Source organism: Ipomoea triloba, chromosome 5, assembly GCF_003576645.1.
Source record: "Ipomoea triloba cultivar NCNSP0323 chromosome 5, ASM357664v1".
NCBI classification, from domain to species: Eukaryota; Viridiplantae; Streptophyta; class Magnoliopsida; order Solanales; family Convolvulaceae; genus Ipomoea; species Ipomoea triloba.
The window spans coordinates 22646380-22661599 of NC_044920.1; the positions used below are offsets into that span (position 1 = coordinate 22646380).

At 31.3% G+C, this 15220-nt stretch overlaps 1 protein-coding gene across 1 annotated transcript; it reads left to right on the forward strand.

The window, feature by feature from the left end:
• The first annotated feature begins 10983 nt into the window (after window positions 1-10983).
• Window positions 10984-13745, forward strand: LOC116020410 (myb family transcription factor PHL8-like). Its single transcript, XM_031260888.1, has 5 exons — window positions 10984-11098; window positions 11384-11503; window positions 11704-11823; window positions 13228-13304; window positions 13629-13745. Exons 1-5 carry the CDS (start codon window positions 10984-10986, stop codon window positions 13743-13745), a joined length of 549 nt encoding a protein of 182 aa, XP_031116748.1.
• The last annotated feature ends 1475 nt before the right edge of the window (window positions 13746-15220 follow it).

Genomic DNA, 15220 nt, shown 5'->3' on the forward strand with positions numbered 1-15220 from the left:
TATGACCATTGCATATGCTTTGCACACTGTACAACCACATGGATCGGAGGTACCTTCTGTTCAATTTCTGGTACACCCTCTTCAGTTGCGGAAAAACAATTATTTGTATTATCCAAAATGTGATCAATGACTTTCATCAATGCGACATCAACATCTCAATAATGGAAACAAAATTGAAAGTTTATGTAGTGTTGGTATTATTGAACTAATTATATATTTTGACAAAAAATTTATCAAAATACGAATTTGAATTGTTGTCAACTCCCGGTAAAAGTAGCAATGCTTCATGTGGATGTTTTGAAAAACAAAAGTTTTCGATAACGAATAAAGAAAGGTAAGGTGGATTTTTACAATTGTGTAAACTAGTAATTTTAGATCTTATATCTTAAACTTGTTATAATGAATTGGGCTATATAACCTCAGAGTGTTTGCTCGCAAAGTAGAAGTTTATGAATTGCATTAAAATGTGATGTTCATTTACTATGCTTTTATTTTCTACGATTTGATTTCTTGGTACTCTATTCGTTTCTTTCGAGTGTTGGAACAAGAACACCCTAAAGTTTACTGTGGCCAAAGCCCATTTTTCTTATCTAATAAATTAGGTTAAATAAAAATCTTATAATTGGTATTAAAGCAAATCACTTAAGTTAATTATTAGCAAGATCATTTTTCTAATTTTTTTGGGGCTCTAGACCGGACCAAACATTAATTTTTATTTCCATATTAGACTAAGTCCAATATGAAATTTAATTGGTCTGGTCCGATCCAAAAACTAAATGGTCCAATGACGAGTCGAACTCAAGTTTGTCCGTTTAACACTTCTACTGCCATTTACTGTTGGTTTCAAGTACTGGTTTTAAGTCTGTTGATGACATTAGTAATTTAATTTGATACATACAAGCTTGGTGATAATTAGTGAATTAATTTTTTAAGGTTTGCTAAAGCTTGGTGAAAGTCTACAATCCACTACTGATGATGATCAGCTAACTTAAAGTTAGCTTGAACTATAAATTGTGAAGACTGATTTCCAAACAATTTTCAATCACTTATAGGGGGAGTTTTTAGAGTGTGAAGTATTTTGAGTGATGTGCATCTTGTAAATCTCAAAGCAATGATCTATTGTTAATTATTCTTGTTAATTTGTGAGTCTTTAATGCAAGAAAAATTCTAACTGGTTCATACTAGATTTTAATCAAATTAATTATTTGTGTTAAGTATGTGTTAGATACTGAATAAAAAATAAAATAAATGCAGAAAAATAAATAAACCAGGATATGTTTACCAAGTTCGGAGAACTTGCCCTATGTCTGCGGGGTCACTCAAAAGTGAAATTTAACCCCACTAGATCACAAATATTACACGGTTGAACATATTTTCATACTACATTTATGACCTAATCTTTTACACCAACCAATATTCATCATCTTTTGAGTTGGCAGGAATTCAAGAATCAACTTTCCACTAAGGCTCAGTTTGGAAACCAAGAAAATGACTTTTAGAAAATGTTAACTGGAAAATGAGTCATTTTTCAGAAAACATTTTATTTTTTAGTGTTTGGTTGCATTCTAGAAAACTGTCTTGATGTGTTTAGTTCATTTTCTGGAAAATGTGTAGAATTGTATAGTTAAATATTTTAATTATTTTATTTAAAATATAAAAATATTTATAATAATATTACAAATAATGTTATTTATTAAAAAAGAAAAAAAAGAGAGAAAGAAACTAGCAGAGCAGTCCATATCTGCTCTGGTTTCGGTGGAGACCAGTATGTACTGGTCTCCTGGTCTCCACTGGAAACCAGTCTGCCAGAAATGAGAGTGTTGGTCATTTTCCAATATTTTGGTGACTGCTCCGGAAAATGACTTGATTTTTCATGGTCAGCGGCCGAGGCACCGCCTCGGCCATGTTTGGAGTATATGATACTCGATAAATGACAAATTTGCATTATTATTACTTCCTAGTTGACTCTGCTACGCTCTCAACTTGGAGTAAGGGGGCTGGTGACAGGATAATTGCGCAAGTATACGACCCGTAACCGCTAGAGGCAAAGTAGGCTATCAAGAGGAAGTCAAACAACCACATAACAGTGCATTACTCTAACACATTGAAGAGGAGAATTATTCAGCGGCTCCCCATCATTACTCTTCCCACCCTTATTACCCGAGTCCGTTACACTCACCAGAAGAAGGGCCGTTGCTCCTTCAATATAAAGAATGAACCTTGTAATGGAGAGTGGTGGGGGGGGGGGGGGTCTCTGGTTTTCTTACACACAAACACTATTTTACTCAATTATTGTACTTATCAATATTATCCGGTAACCATTTTTACCGTCAATATATATATATATATAGAATCCTAATCATATAAGAATCACTCCCTAGGTGAGAACTTGTGGACAAATCCAAATCATTGATTTGCAAAATTTGATGGATGAGAAAATCAAGTAAAAAATGAGCGGAGTCATTTTTATAAATATTACAAAGTTTTGTTTATTTTCAACCGTTAGATCTACTAGATTAATGGTTTAGATTTATTCGCACGTTCTCATTTGGGACATGGTTCTCACCTGATTAAGGACTATATATATATACTCATATAATTATAAAAGTTTGTATAACTTTAACTTTTTACTAATTTTAATTACAAAATAATAAGTTTATTTGAAAAAAATTAACAAACTAGTTATTATATTTGAATATTTTTATTATTTTATGTTTTAATATAACCAATAAATTTTAATGTGTAAATAATTTAAATATTATTATTATTTCTTGAATTTTTTAGTAAGATAATTAGTGACGAGTATCGTATCTACAACCAGTGGGCGGGGGTGATTTTTGAAGAAATTCACCCACTATGGATCAGGGGTGGGGTGGGGGAGAAAGTGTAAGGGTGGATTGAGACGTGGATGTAGACACCCCTAACCCACCACGACCCATTGTACTATTTAACTTCATTCTATTTTTTCAATTATTAGTGGGTTCGCTTATTGACATGTTTTAACGGGTAGACTCAATTTTTAGTTCCAAGAATGCATTAATTATTTTATTTAATATAAAATGCAAATTATAAAGATACTAAATCATTAATTAATTATTTTGAAAACTAGGCAAAATTAAAAGTAATAATAACAATACGATACTTTATTAGTTGTCTTTGTCGGAAAGTAATAAAATTAGTTTTGACTATAATTTTTTTTTCTAATGTGACACATTATGAAATGAATGTTAATTATTAGACATGGTTCATGTTATATCACATAATCACATCATAATATTCAGATACTGCACGATTCATATTATATTACATTATAATGGTAATGGTTACATTACAATACTACATGTGTCTTTGTTCGATTTCAAAAGATGTGACATTTTTTAAAATTAATTTTAAATTTTCAAAAATTGTCTTCAAACTTAATTTTTATCATTTTTTTTTAGAAAGATTTCATTCTTTCCAAAATTTTGAAAATGTTAAATTCGAGAACATATACAGCAGTCAAATTAGGAAACCCTAATGCTGCCTCCCTTTTCTCTCTAAAACAAAAAGCCTTTCTCTACTGCTCAACTTCGGCTTCCACCGCCGGCCTCCGGCCGGAGCTCTAATGGAGCTTTGAGCCGGCGGTTTTGGTCACCTTCTACGTTTGCTCTCGTTCTTCTTTCGCCTCGACCACCGTCGCAGCTCCGTCCGCCTCCGTCCACCGCCGCGCACACATCTTCTTCTTCCGTTTTCTTTCCCCTTGAATAAATTAATAGTAGGTAGGTATTGGGGTTTGTGTTGGTAGTCTTGAACTCCCAACCCTACTTTGGCTTTACCACTTTTTATTTTCTCTATTATTGTGTTTTCCTCTCGTTACTTTCACGGGCTTTTTTCCTCTCGTTACTTTCACGAGCTTTTCATTATCATTAGCATAAATCGTTTAGTTTGGTTTCGGAAAGTGTTGATCTTATCCTGGGCGAGCAAAAAAGAATAATGACGAAGACCCAGATCTTTGATGAAGGTTTAAGCTCCTTGAAGGAACATAGCTTCCTAGTTATGAAACAGTCTGCGATTCAAGTTTTCTATAACATAGTTAGAAAAGTTGTTTCTATGTCTGACTGTAAGGGGTTTACCATTTCATTGATCGTTGATGTAAACGTTTTATGTTATGAAGTAATGGAATAACTACGTTTACCTTCAAAAAAAAAATATACAGCAGTCAAATTGGTCACTTTATTATATTATAATATTACTCTGATTCCTCTTAACCCAATGGGGTAGATCAAGTGGCAAGTGAGTTCTCTTTGTGGAGAAGAATTTCAAGACAACTTGGGTTCGATTTTCATAAGTGATGAACATTAGAAGTAATAATAATATATGATATTTTATTAGTTGTCTTTGTAGGAAAATAATAAAATAAATTTTGACCATAATTTTTTTTTTTTTATAATGTGACACATTACGAAATGAATGTTAATAATTAGATACTGCATATATGATTCATGCATGTTATTATTACTCCGTATTACATAATTATGGTATTTACATCACAATATTACATGTCTTTGTTCGATTTCAAAAGATGCATGTGACATTTTTTTTAAAATTAATTTTAAATTTTCAAAAATTGTCTTAAAATTAATTTTTATCATTTTTAAAAAAATTTCATTCTTTCCAAATTTTGAAAATGTTAAATTCGAAAACATAATAGTCAAACTGGTCACTTTATTATATAATACTAGTGTTTTACCCGTGCGATGCACGAAAACAATTATGATATGATGAACTAAGGAAGAAATTTACAAAATGGAAAATCATTGTAGAATTGTATAAATGAAACTATGATGAAATATTATAATAACATTTTACAAATTTTGGAAAACCTCTTGTATACAATGTTTCTTGTGGAATTACTTTGGGTGTTCTCCTTATCACAAATCAAAATCTTCAATCCATTTGGGTTGGTGACTCTTAAGCAACAACATATAATTGTCCATGACTAAATACTGGTCTTTTCAAAAAGATGCCTACGTGAGAAAGTGATTGACCTTGATTCTTGTTAATCGTCATTACATAAGAGACGATTAAAGGGAATTGTCTCCTTTGAAATTTAAAAGGCAGTCTCAAATCTGAAGGAGTTAATGGCATTCTTGGAATCAAGATTTTATAACCTGCACTACTTCTAGATAATACCTTTGCTTCTAAAACATGATTTCCAAGTTTAGTAATAACCATCATTGTCCCATTACACAAACCAATTGAGTAGTCAATATTTTTCAAGAGCATAACTGGAGTACCTACTTTCAGCCTGAGTTCATGATTAGGCACACTAGAACACTTGATCCCGTTCAAAAATCCAGGCGTGTGCACATCAACTAATAGATCAACATTTGAATCTGATTTGCAAGCACTGTCAAAGCTGAAATATGTATTTCCTTTATATGTGTTTAAAGAAGTCATATATTCATTGATAGAGTCAACCACATCAAGTGTTGGAGCCAATATTGCCTTCTTTTCCAAGTATGTTGGATCATAAAAAATATTGGAGTATGATGGATATGTACTTTCCACAATAGTTGCAATGGGATCTCAAGAACATTTCAACAAATTCTCTTCTAGAATAGTAATGTTTTCACATCCAATTGTTTGCCCTTGAATTTCTCCATCTCCTATGTTCGCAATCCATTCTGAGAATTGTTTTAGCTTTTCATAGTCACTATTTGAGGATGGGCTTTGAAGTCGCATATTTTTTGTCAGACGTAACACTTTACAGTATGACCACAAGTAAGATGCATTTATTGTCGCATTAACAATATCATGTCTACTTCTTTTTGGTATAACTGGCAAAACTTGTCGAAAGTCTCCCCAAAATACAATAGTTTTTTCTCCAAAAGACATCTCTAAACTTTTTGGATTGCAAAAACTCAATACATCACCCATACTTCTATCAAGTGCTTCAAAGCAATGCTTATGCATCATTTGTGCTTCATCCCAAATTATAAGTTTGCACTTAATAATGAGTTATGTAAGATGGCTACCTTGTTTGATATTGAGTCATTTTCATTTTTGGTCCTACTGTTATTGGGGCATTGCCAAATTTAGTCCACTTCATTAATTTTTTCCACAGTGTGGCCAATCTTATTTAGTTCTTGCCACTTTTAGTCCACCATTAAAATTTTCGTCAAATAGCCATCCAAAACAGGGGTATCTTTGGTCTTTTCATGCTTTGGTAATCTCTTTGACCCTTTGCAGTGGTTTTCCTTACACATTTTCATCCAATGAAGAGGTCCGACGAAAGCCATGTGAGCCACATTACAAACCCATGGCTTTCGCCGGACCTCTTCATTGAATGAAAATGTGTAAGGAAAACCACTACAAAGGGTAGAAGAGGTTATCAAAGCATGAAAAGACAAAAATACCCTTGTTTTGGACGGTTATTTGACAAAAATTTTAACGGTGGACTAAAAGTGGCAAGGACTAAATAAGACTGGCCGCAATGTGGCAAAAATTAATGAAGTGGACTAAAATTGGCAATGCCCCAATAACAGTAGGACCAAAAATGAAAATGACTCTTTGATATTATATGTTGAATCCTCATTTGGGGTTAGGAGAATTGCAAACCTTGAATCAGTTGAATGCGTAGTCCTTCCGCCGGGTAATAATAGAGAAGCTATACCACTTGAAGCAACATTAAGAACTATTTCTCCCTTTGATCTCAATGCTGTCGAAAGAGTTCTCCAAACAAATGGCTTTCCAGTTCCTCCATAACCGTAGACAAAAAAAAAAAACTCCTCCTTGATTTGAATTTACATCATTCATTATTGTGTTGTAGATATCATGTTGCTCAGGTGTTAGATTTGATACCAACTCTTTGTGCTCTTCTTTAAGTTCTACTTTGTCATAACATATCTCATCATACACCAACCTATTCATCAAATTGGCCGAACGGTCAAAGATCTGGAATTGACATTTGTTGGTAATCATGTAGGCTCTTCCCACATCTTTTCAACAATTTATCAATCTCAACTAATGCTTGATTTTTTATTTCATCCACACTGAGGATTAAATCTAAAAAATATTAAACAATATATGTTAGAAAAGTATCACCATCTTGGAACTAATAATATTAGACATTAAATAAAATATTAAAGCAAAGAGATAAATACATACCTTGGAAGTTCAATATGTTACGTTGTTTGTACATAATATCATCGGACATATATGTCCAACATTTGTCCCAAACCACTTCCGGACAGCTTAAACAATTTGAGAATAACAATGTTGTGAATAAATTTCTTAACTCTCCTGCAGTTGCCCACTGACTTGCTTAAACAATTCCATCAATATATTCTTTGTCGTCTTCCAATAGCCCAAGTGCATAACATGCATCACGGTAATTGTCATACAACACCCCATTTATTGTTCTTAAGTCTTCATAACACGTAGGCCCTCAGATTACATTCAAAAGACATCTCAAATAGTACATCTCACCACTTCCAGGAGAAACAAAAAAAAAACTCGACCAATTGAGAATCCTCGTTGTCTTGGAACAAATTCCCTTGTTGCTTGTTTCCAAACGAACTTTGTTGGCATCTCCGCATAAGTTAGTTGCTTTGCCTCTGAGTATTTTTTGTTTGCCTCTAGCCAAGCCAGAAACATGCTATGTTTTACCGTATGTCGTGCTACAATGACATCGATTGGAGCATCCTCATCAAAATAAATGCTTTGTTCATTTGACAGATGAAAATTCAAGCCCTCTATAGAAGGATATCTGTATTGTATTTCAAAACTTAATATCCTCCAAGCAGCTTCGCAAGGCGATACATATCAACAATCGTAATACATTTTGACCTCATCAATAATTGTCCCAGATTGCTTATCTGTAGCACTTTGATAAAAAGAAGTTATAACTCGATCGTTGCCTTTCTTTACGTGCTTGAATAGATATTTGATAGATCGAGATTGGTTACACCACTCAACATTTATATGAGCACCGTACTTAAGCAAGAGGTAACGGTTGTGTGGAACCACATATCTGTTGTCAAGTTCAACACCAGCCTTCGTGACTGTCCTACCGTTGTCTCTACGCCTATATATCGGATACCCATCTTCACCAACATATGTACCATCTACAAACTTCTTTGGAAAACTCTTAGAGAAATGTCCGTTAGACATGCACAGAGAGTTAGGTCCCACAATACCACATGGTCCATGATTCATAAAGTCAGATACTGCATCATAGTATTTAGGATCTGTTTGTTGATTTGGTATTTCAGCAGAGATGATATTATTAATGTCATCACCGGCGAAATTTTTGTCCTTTGAGTACAAAAAGAGCAAAATATGAGCATGCGACAATTCACGCTTTTGAAATTCTATAGTGTATACAACTGCAGAAGTGTTGAAAAATATTAGTAAAGTAAATGATAATTCTGAAATTTCGTAATGTATTATAACAATTTAACAAAAAACAATGAGACGACTTCTTACTACATAACTTACTTGCTCTTACGGTCCCAAATACTCCATTACGCCTTAGATCATTAACCAATGCATCCAACTTCATTTTAAATACTCAACACACAATATCTGGACGATCTTCTGGTTTCAGATTCCTTTTCCCAACAAATCTCATAATCTCAGGCCATTTTGGATTACTTGTGAATGCTATAAACAAATTAGGATAGTCTGTCCATCTGCATATAGCCATTGCATCTTGATAATTTTGGATCATGTATCTAGCTCCTCTAGTGAACGTTGAAGGCAATATGACACGTTTTCCTTGAGAACTCGGATTTGTTTCACCACGAACCAAAACATCGGATAATCCTTTATACATATCACACCTTAGTTGTTTTTGGTTTGCTTGCACGTATTTTTGAATACTATAATATACATAATTATAGTAATTTGATTGTTTACGAATATAAAATAAAAAAATACGCAAGATTTAAATATTTTGAACCATAATTGAATTGCATGGTATATTATCATGAGATGAATTTAATTACGTACATTAACATAATATAGTAATATTTTTTTAATACTATAATATACATCATATAGTAATTTGATTGTTGGAATTTATATTTTTTTTGAATATTATCATGAGAGAAATTTAATTACGTACATTAACATAATATAGTAATATTTTTTTAAATACTATAATATACATCATATAGTAATTTGATTGTTGGAATTTATATTTTTTTTGAATATTATCATGAGAGGAATTTAATTATGTACATTAACATAATATAGTAATATTTTTTTTGAATACTATAATATACATCATATAGTAATTTGATTGTTGATTTTTTTTTAATATTATCATGAGAGGAGTTTAATTATGTACATTAACATAATATAGTAATTTTTTTGAATAATATAATATACATCATATAATAATTTGATTGTTACGAATATAAAATATAAAAAATACGTAAAATTAAAATATTTTGGACCATAATTGAATTGCATGGTATATCATCATGAGGGGAATTTAATTACGTACAACATAATATAGTAATATTTTTTAATACTATAATATACATCATATAGTAATATATATATATATATATATATATATATATATATATATATATATATTAAAAATACGCAAGATTAAAATATTTTGAACCATAATTGAATTGCATGGTATAATAACTATAATTTTGCTTAATAATTATTACTATTTTGTTAATATATGTACATAAATAAGGAATTCATACAGGAATGGAATTTAATAAAATATTTCATTAATTTTCGTGTATAATACGGAATGGAATCATATTTTTAATATTTTGTCAATTTTAGCAATAAATAAGGAATGATAAGGAAAACTAGAATTTCTGATAAGGAATTATTATATAATATTATGTTGACCGATTTCAAAATTTTTAGACTAAAATGAGCGGGAAAGTTAACACTTCTGTTTATATATATATATATATATATATGGGAATACATTTCTCTTGCATCAATTTCAAATGGGCTTGAATTTTGTGTGATTAGTATTGTAATTAGTTATGTAATTATGATAATAATAAGTCGGGCAAGCCACATTATGACCATAGAAGTAGGCAAAATAAGAAGTAATAATAAAAATACGATAAGTTGCCTTTGTCAGAAAGTAATAAAATTTATTTTCCCAATAAATTTATTTTTAATGTGATACATTATGAAATGAATGTTATTAATTATTAGACATGGTTCATGTTATATTACATTATTACATAATCAGATCAAAATACTTAGACACTGCATACATGATTCATGTTATATTACATAATCATGGTGATGTTTACATTACAATATTACATGTCTTTGTTCGATATCAAAAGATGTGACATTTTTTAAAATTAATTTTAAATTTTCAAAAATTATATTCAAAATTAATTTTTATCATTTTTTTAGAAAGATTTTCATTCTTTCCAAAATTTTGAAAACGTTAAATTCGAGAACATAATAATAGTCAAATTGGTCATTTTATTATATAATATTACTCCCTCTTATTGTGTTCCCACACCATCACAACATGGATAACGGAAACACGTTTCTTTTGCGTAAATTTGAAATGTGCTTGAATTTAGTGTGATTAGTATTGTAATTATGATAATAACAAGTGGGGCATGCCGTTTCAATTTGAAATGAACGTGAATTTGCATTGTAATGATTAATATTGTTATAATAATGTAATAATTAAGGACACGTTGAAGACCTTATTACAGCAATTGGTAGAACTTATTTGACGTTTACGGCAAATGCATTGTATGCAGACCAACATGCTTACATGCATTCCTCACTCATTCTACATCTATGTTGTCCTATTTAAACTCTTCACTTGTTGTGAATTGGCCACAAAGGTCTTCAAGTCTTAAACCTCTCCCTTCTCAACTCCATCAGTAGTTTAGTTAGCCATCTCCACTTCAATGAGTTAACATCTTGACAAAAAACCTCTTCTCTTGTCTTTTACTTCAATACGTCTAATGTTTTTAAGTCTTCATGGAATGCATCCAGTATAGACATTCCATGGTGGATGACCAATCATCATCCATTGAACTCATCTTTGTGACATCCTTAGATGAACACCATAATAGATCTTATGAGAATGGACTTTGTGAGAAATCGAAACACTATCACTCTAAATGGAGTGACAGTCTTCATCACCGCTTCTTCAATGTAGTTGAAAGATTTGGAGGAAACAAAGTTAATCAATTTCATGCACATAAATTTATCTCTCAGATTCAGTTGTTTCATAAATTTAGGAGAATGTAACATATCTTTTGCTAATGTCACCCTTAGCTTAGAGGGAATGTTTTTTTCACTGACTTAGTTTCTATTTGACATTATAATCAATCAAATCAATCTTAATCCATTGAACTCATCTTTGTGATGTTCTTAGATGAAAATCAAGCTTATGGTTTTAAGCTTTGTGAGAAATCAAAAGACCCTTTGTCTGAGTGGAGTGCCTGTCTTCATCATCGCTTCTCCAATGTAGTTGAAAGACTTGGAGGGCAAAAAGGTAACTAATTTCATGCACATAAATTTATTTATCGATCTTCAATTGCTTCATAAATTTAGGAGAATGTAACATATCGATCGTTTGCTAATATCACCCTTAGTTTAGAGGGAAAGTTTTTTCAATGGGCTTAGTTTCTATTTGACATTATAATCAATCAAATCAATCTTCATCCATTGAACTCATCTTTGTGATGTTGTTAGATGAAAATCAAGCTTATGGTGTTACGCTTTGTGATAAATGGAAACAACCTCAATCCGAGTGGAGTGTCTGTTTTCATCACCGCTTCCTCAATGTAGTTGAAAGACTTGGAGGAAAGAAAGGTACTAAATTTCATGCGTATAAATTTATTTATCGATCTTCAATTGTTTCATAGATTGGATTCTTGATTTTAAGGAAACAACGTAACAAAGTTTAATGATAAATTGAGGAGGAGAATGTATACTAGTTTTTGTTATTATCACCTCTACATGAATTTTTTTTTCAATTGACTGAGTTCCTTTATATATATATATATATATATATATATATATATATATATATATATATAATCAGTCAAACCAATAACGGAAAGAATTAAAGACATTTATTAGGGTGACAAGTAATTAAAATAGATAGGATGCTCTTAAAAAATATTCCATCTGTCCCATTTTATGTGTCTGATTCGGTTAACGAGACTTGACTGGATGTTATTTTTAATTCAAATTTTTAAAAAATATTCCATCTGTCCCATTTTATGTGTCTGATTCGGTTAACGAGACTTGACTGGATGTTATTTTTAATTCAAATTTTTATATAATATTAAGTTTAGTATTAATTTACTATATATATATATATATAGAAACTACACTAATAGTACTATTAAACACAAAAAATTAAATTTAAAAATAAATGAAAAATAATAAAGAAAATAAACAAAAGAATAAAGAGTTGGTTTGACCAATGAATAGTAAGTGTGGCAGATAAAATGGACAGTGAGAATAGTAAATATTAAAATAATTTTTGAAGATGTATGTGTGTTTGGTGTGTGCCTATATATATATATATATATATATATATATATATATATATATATATATACTAGTTAACTAATTGAAGGAACCATTTCATATTAAGATGAATGGTTGCAATGAACCGAGTAAAATAATTATTGATTTTATGAATCTTTGAATATTAATGTTAACACAATTATTACTGTTATTAGTAATTACGGAGTATATGTTTTCTAGATACAAATAAATACATATATTTTTATTTGGTAAGCTAGTTTCCTATGTTGTTGTCATATAAATAGGATAATCCTTTCAATGTTTTTATGATAAATATTCCAACATCTTGCTATGTTATTTTATTTTAAAAAATTATTAGTGTCATTAGCCTTTTGCTCAAATGGCATGTAGTGGCTCTTGTGCTTCAATTGGTTCAAAACTCACCAAAAAATATTAATATATAAAATAATGAGGTAAGATTTTTAGATTTACCATCACCTTCTTCAGAGACTAAAATATGATCATTATTTTACCGATTAACATTTTTCGGTGAGTTTTGGTTGGCAGTTTGACCAGAGTGACCAAAATTGATAAAAATTGAATAATTAAGGTACTAAATTGACAGTTTTGAAAGTCATGAATTGAAATTAACATGACCCAATAATAAACCAAAAGTGAAATTAACTCTGTAAATTATATTAGATCTTAACTGTTTTCTTTTTTGATTCATCATTGCAGGTGCAACTCCAAAAGCCATTCTGGAACTGATGAATGAAAAGGACCTAACATTAAATCAAGTTAGGAACCACTTTCAGGTCAGGAAGAAACCCTTATTTCTACCTCTAAACACAACATGGAATTTATTTATTTTGAAATAAATTAATAAATCTATATATTGAATTTGTGGTACCAAGATCCATCGTACCGCACCCAGTGTTTGGATCAGGAGCAACAGGCCTCGGTGCCCAACACCATCGTCTTCAAGAAGTTATTTCCTAAGAGCAGATCGATGCCGGTCGATAACAATGCAACCAATTCACTATTAAACTATTTTAATGAACAAAAACTAATTTTTTTTTGGTTTACTTTCTTGTATTCATGACTAACTAACGCATTCTTGATTTACATTTCTTGAACAGATTGGTGTTGAGGGGAAGAATAATGACGCACCAGATAATTTGATGATGTCTAGTGATGAAAACCCGACCAGGGCCATCTTCCTCGGCAAAAACTTGTGTGAGACCGTCTCACTGTAAGACCGTCTCACTGTCAGACGAGTCGGTCGGGTCGGGTCAAGATGCAAATGTAATACTTATATGCATAAATGTCATACTTATATGCTCAAATGTAATACCAATCAGGAATAAAATTTTTGTTACGGGTAAATGTAATACTTTTAATGTAAAATACAATACTTTTACATTTCGACTTAAAAGTATTGCATTTTTCCTAAAAAGTATTATATTTTCCTTATAAGTATGGGGCACTTGTCGACCCGACCCGACTCGTCTCACGAATAAAGGTCCGTGAGACGGTCTCACACAAGTGTGACCCATCTTCCTCAGCTGCAAGGAATGAGGTTAAAGGCAATGGTCCTCTTCATCTCACTCCTCCATCAGACCGCCAGCCGTCGAAGATCTTATGGTTTCAGGGGAAATGCCTGAATTTCTTTTCCTGTAGTAATTCCTAATTATATGTAAGTATATATTAACTTGCATTAGGGGCTTTAAATTGTATGTATGTATGTATGTATCTAGCTAGTTGTTTTTGTGATTGTAGTGGAACTATTTGATCAGTATTTATGATTTTTAAGACAATTAAAGCTTAGGAAGTTATAATTAATGCATGATTTAGGATTGAAAATTATAGTAGAATGTTGGTTGTAAATTGTCTAAAGATTGCACAGTTTATGCACAGAAAGTTAAAATTAAATCCAAACCAACACACAATTATAATCCTCATTTATGTATGTATAATCTAAGGTTCCGTAATATATTGAATCCGACAATGAAGCCAAACATTAAACAAAGTTTTCCTAGTTGGATTAAAGTTTTAGACGTGGAATCAAACATTTTATCTTTGAAATGGACAATTAAAGCTTACTAATCCTCACCTTGCTCATCCCCTCTCCCCCACCATTGTTAGTGACTGCCTTATATCCTTAGAATGAGGAATTTTAAGGTAGCCTAACATATGATTTCTCAAAGAAGAAGTATCATATTTTTTACTCTCACATGTAAAGAGTTTTGCACAATACAGACACTTCTCTTTAATAATAACTCCACTCTTAACATTTAGGATATTTGTAAAGTGATCTCAAACTTTAGATCGAGACTCAACTTCTTTCATTTTCTTTGCAAGAAAATTGGAAGAGGATGCATAAGCTGCTGAGTATTTAATTTAGTACCTTGAGCTTCCACATCATGTTCCTTCGTTGAGATTGGAGGATGTCTAGATAAACTCATAAAATAATGTTTTCCATCTATAAGGATGGACGACATTAGTTAAGAAAAAAAAAGAAGGCCACATAAACTCAAATAAATATATACACATAAATCCATCAGAAATTAAGAACATATACTAATAATGTCAATCATTTTATGTATGCATTACTGTGAAGATGTTTTACTACTTTATGAGAAAGTCTTGCTGTAAGGATGTTTTACTGCTCCCAGGCCGATTTTTTGATATGCGGGGCCCTGTGCTGATAACTAAGTGAGGTCCTATCAAA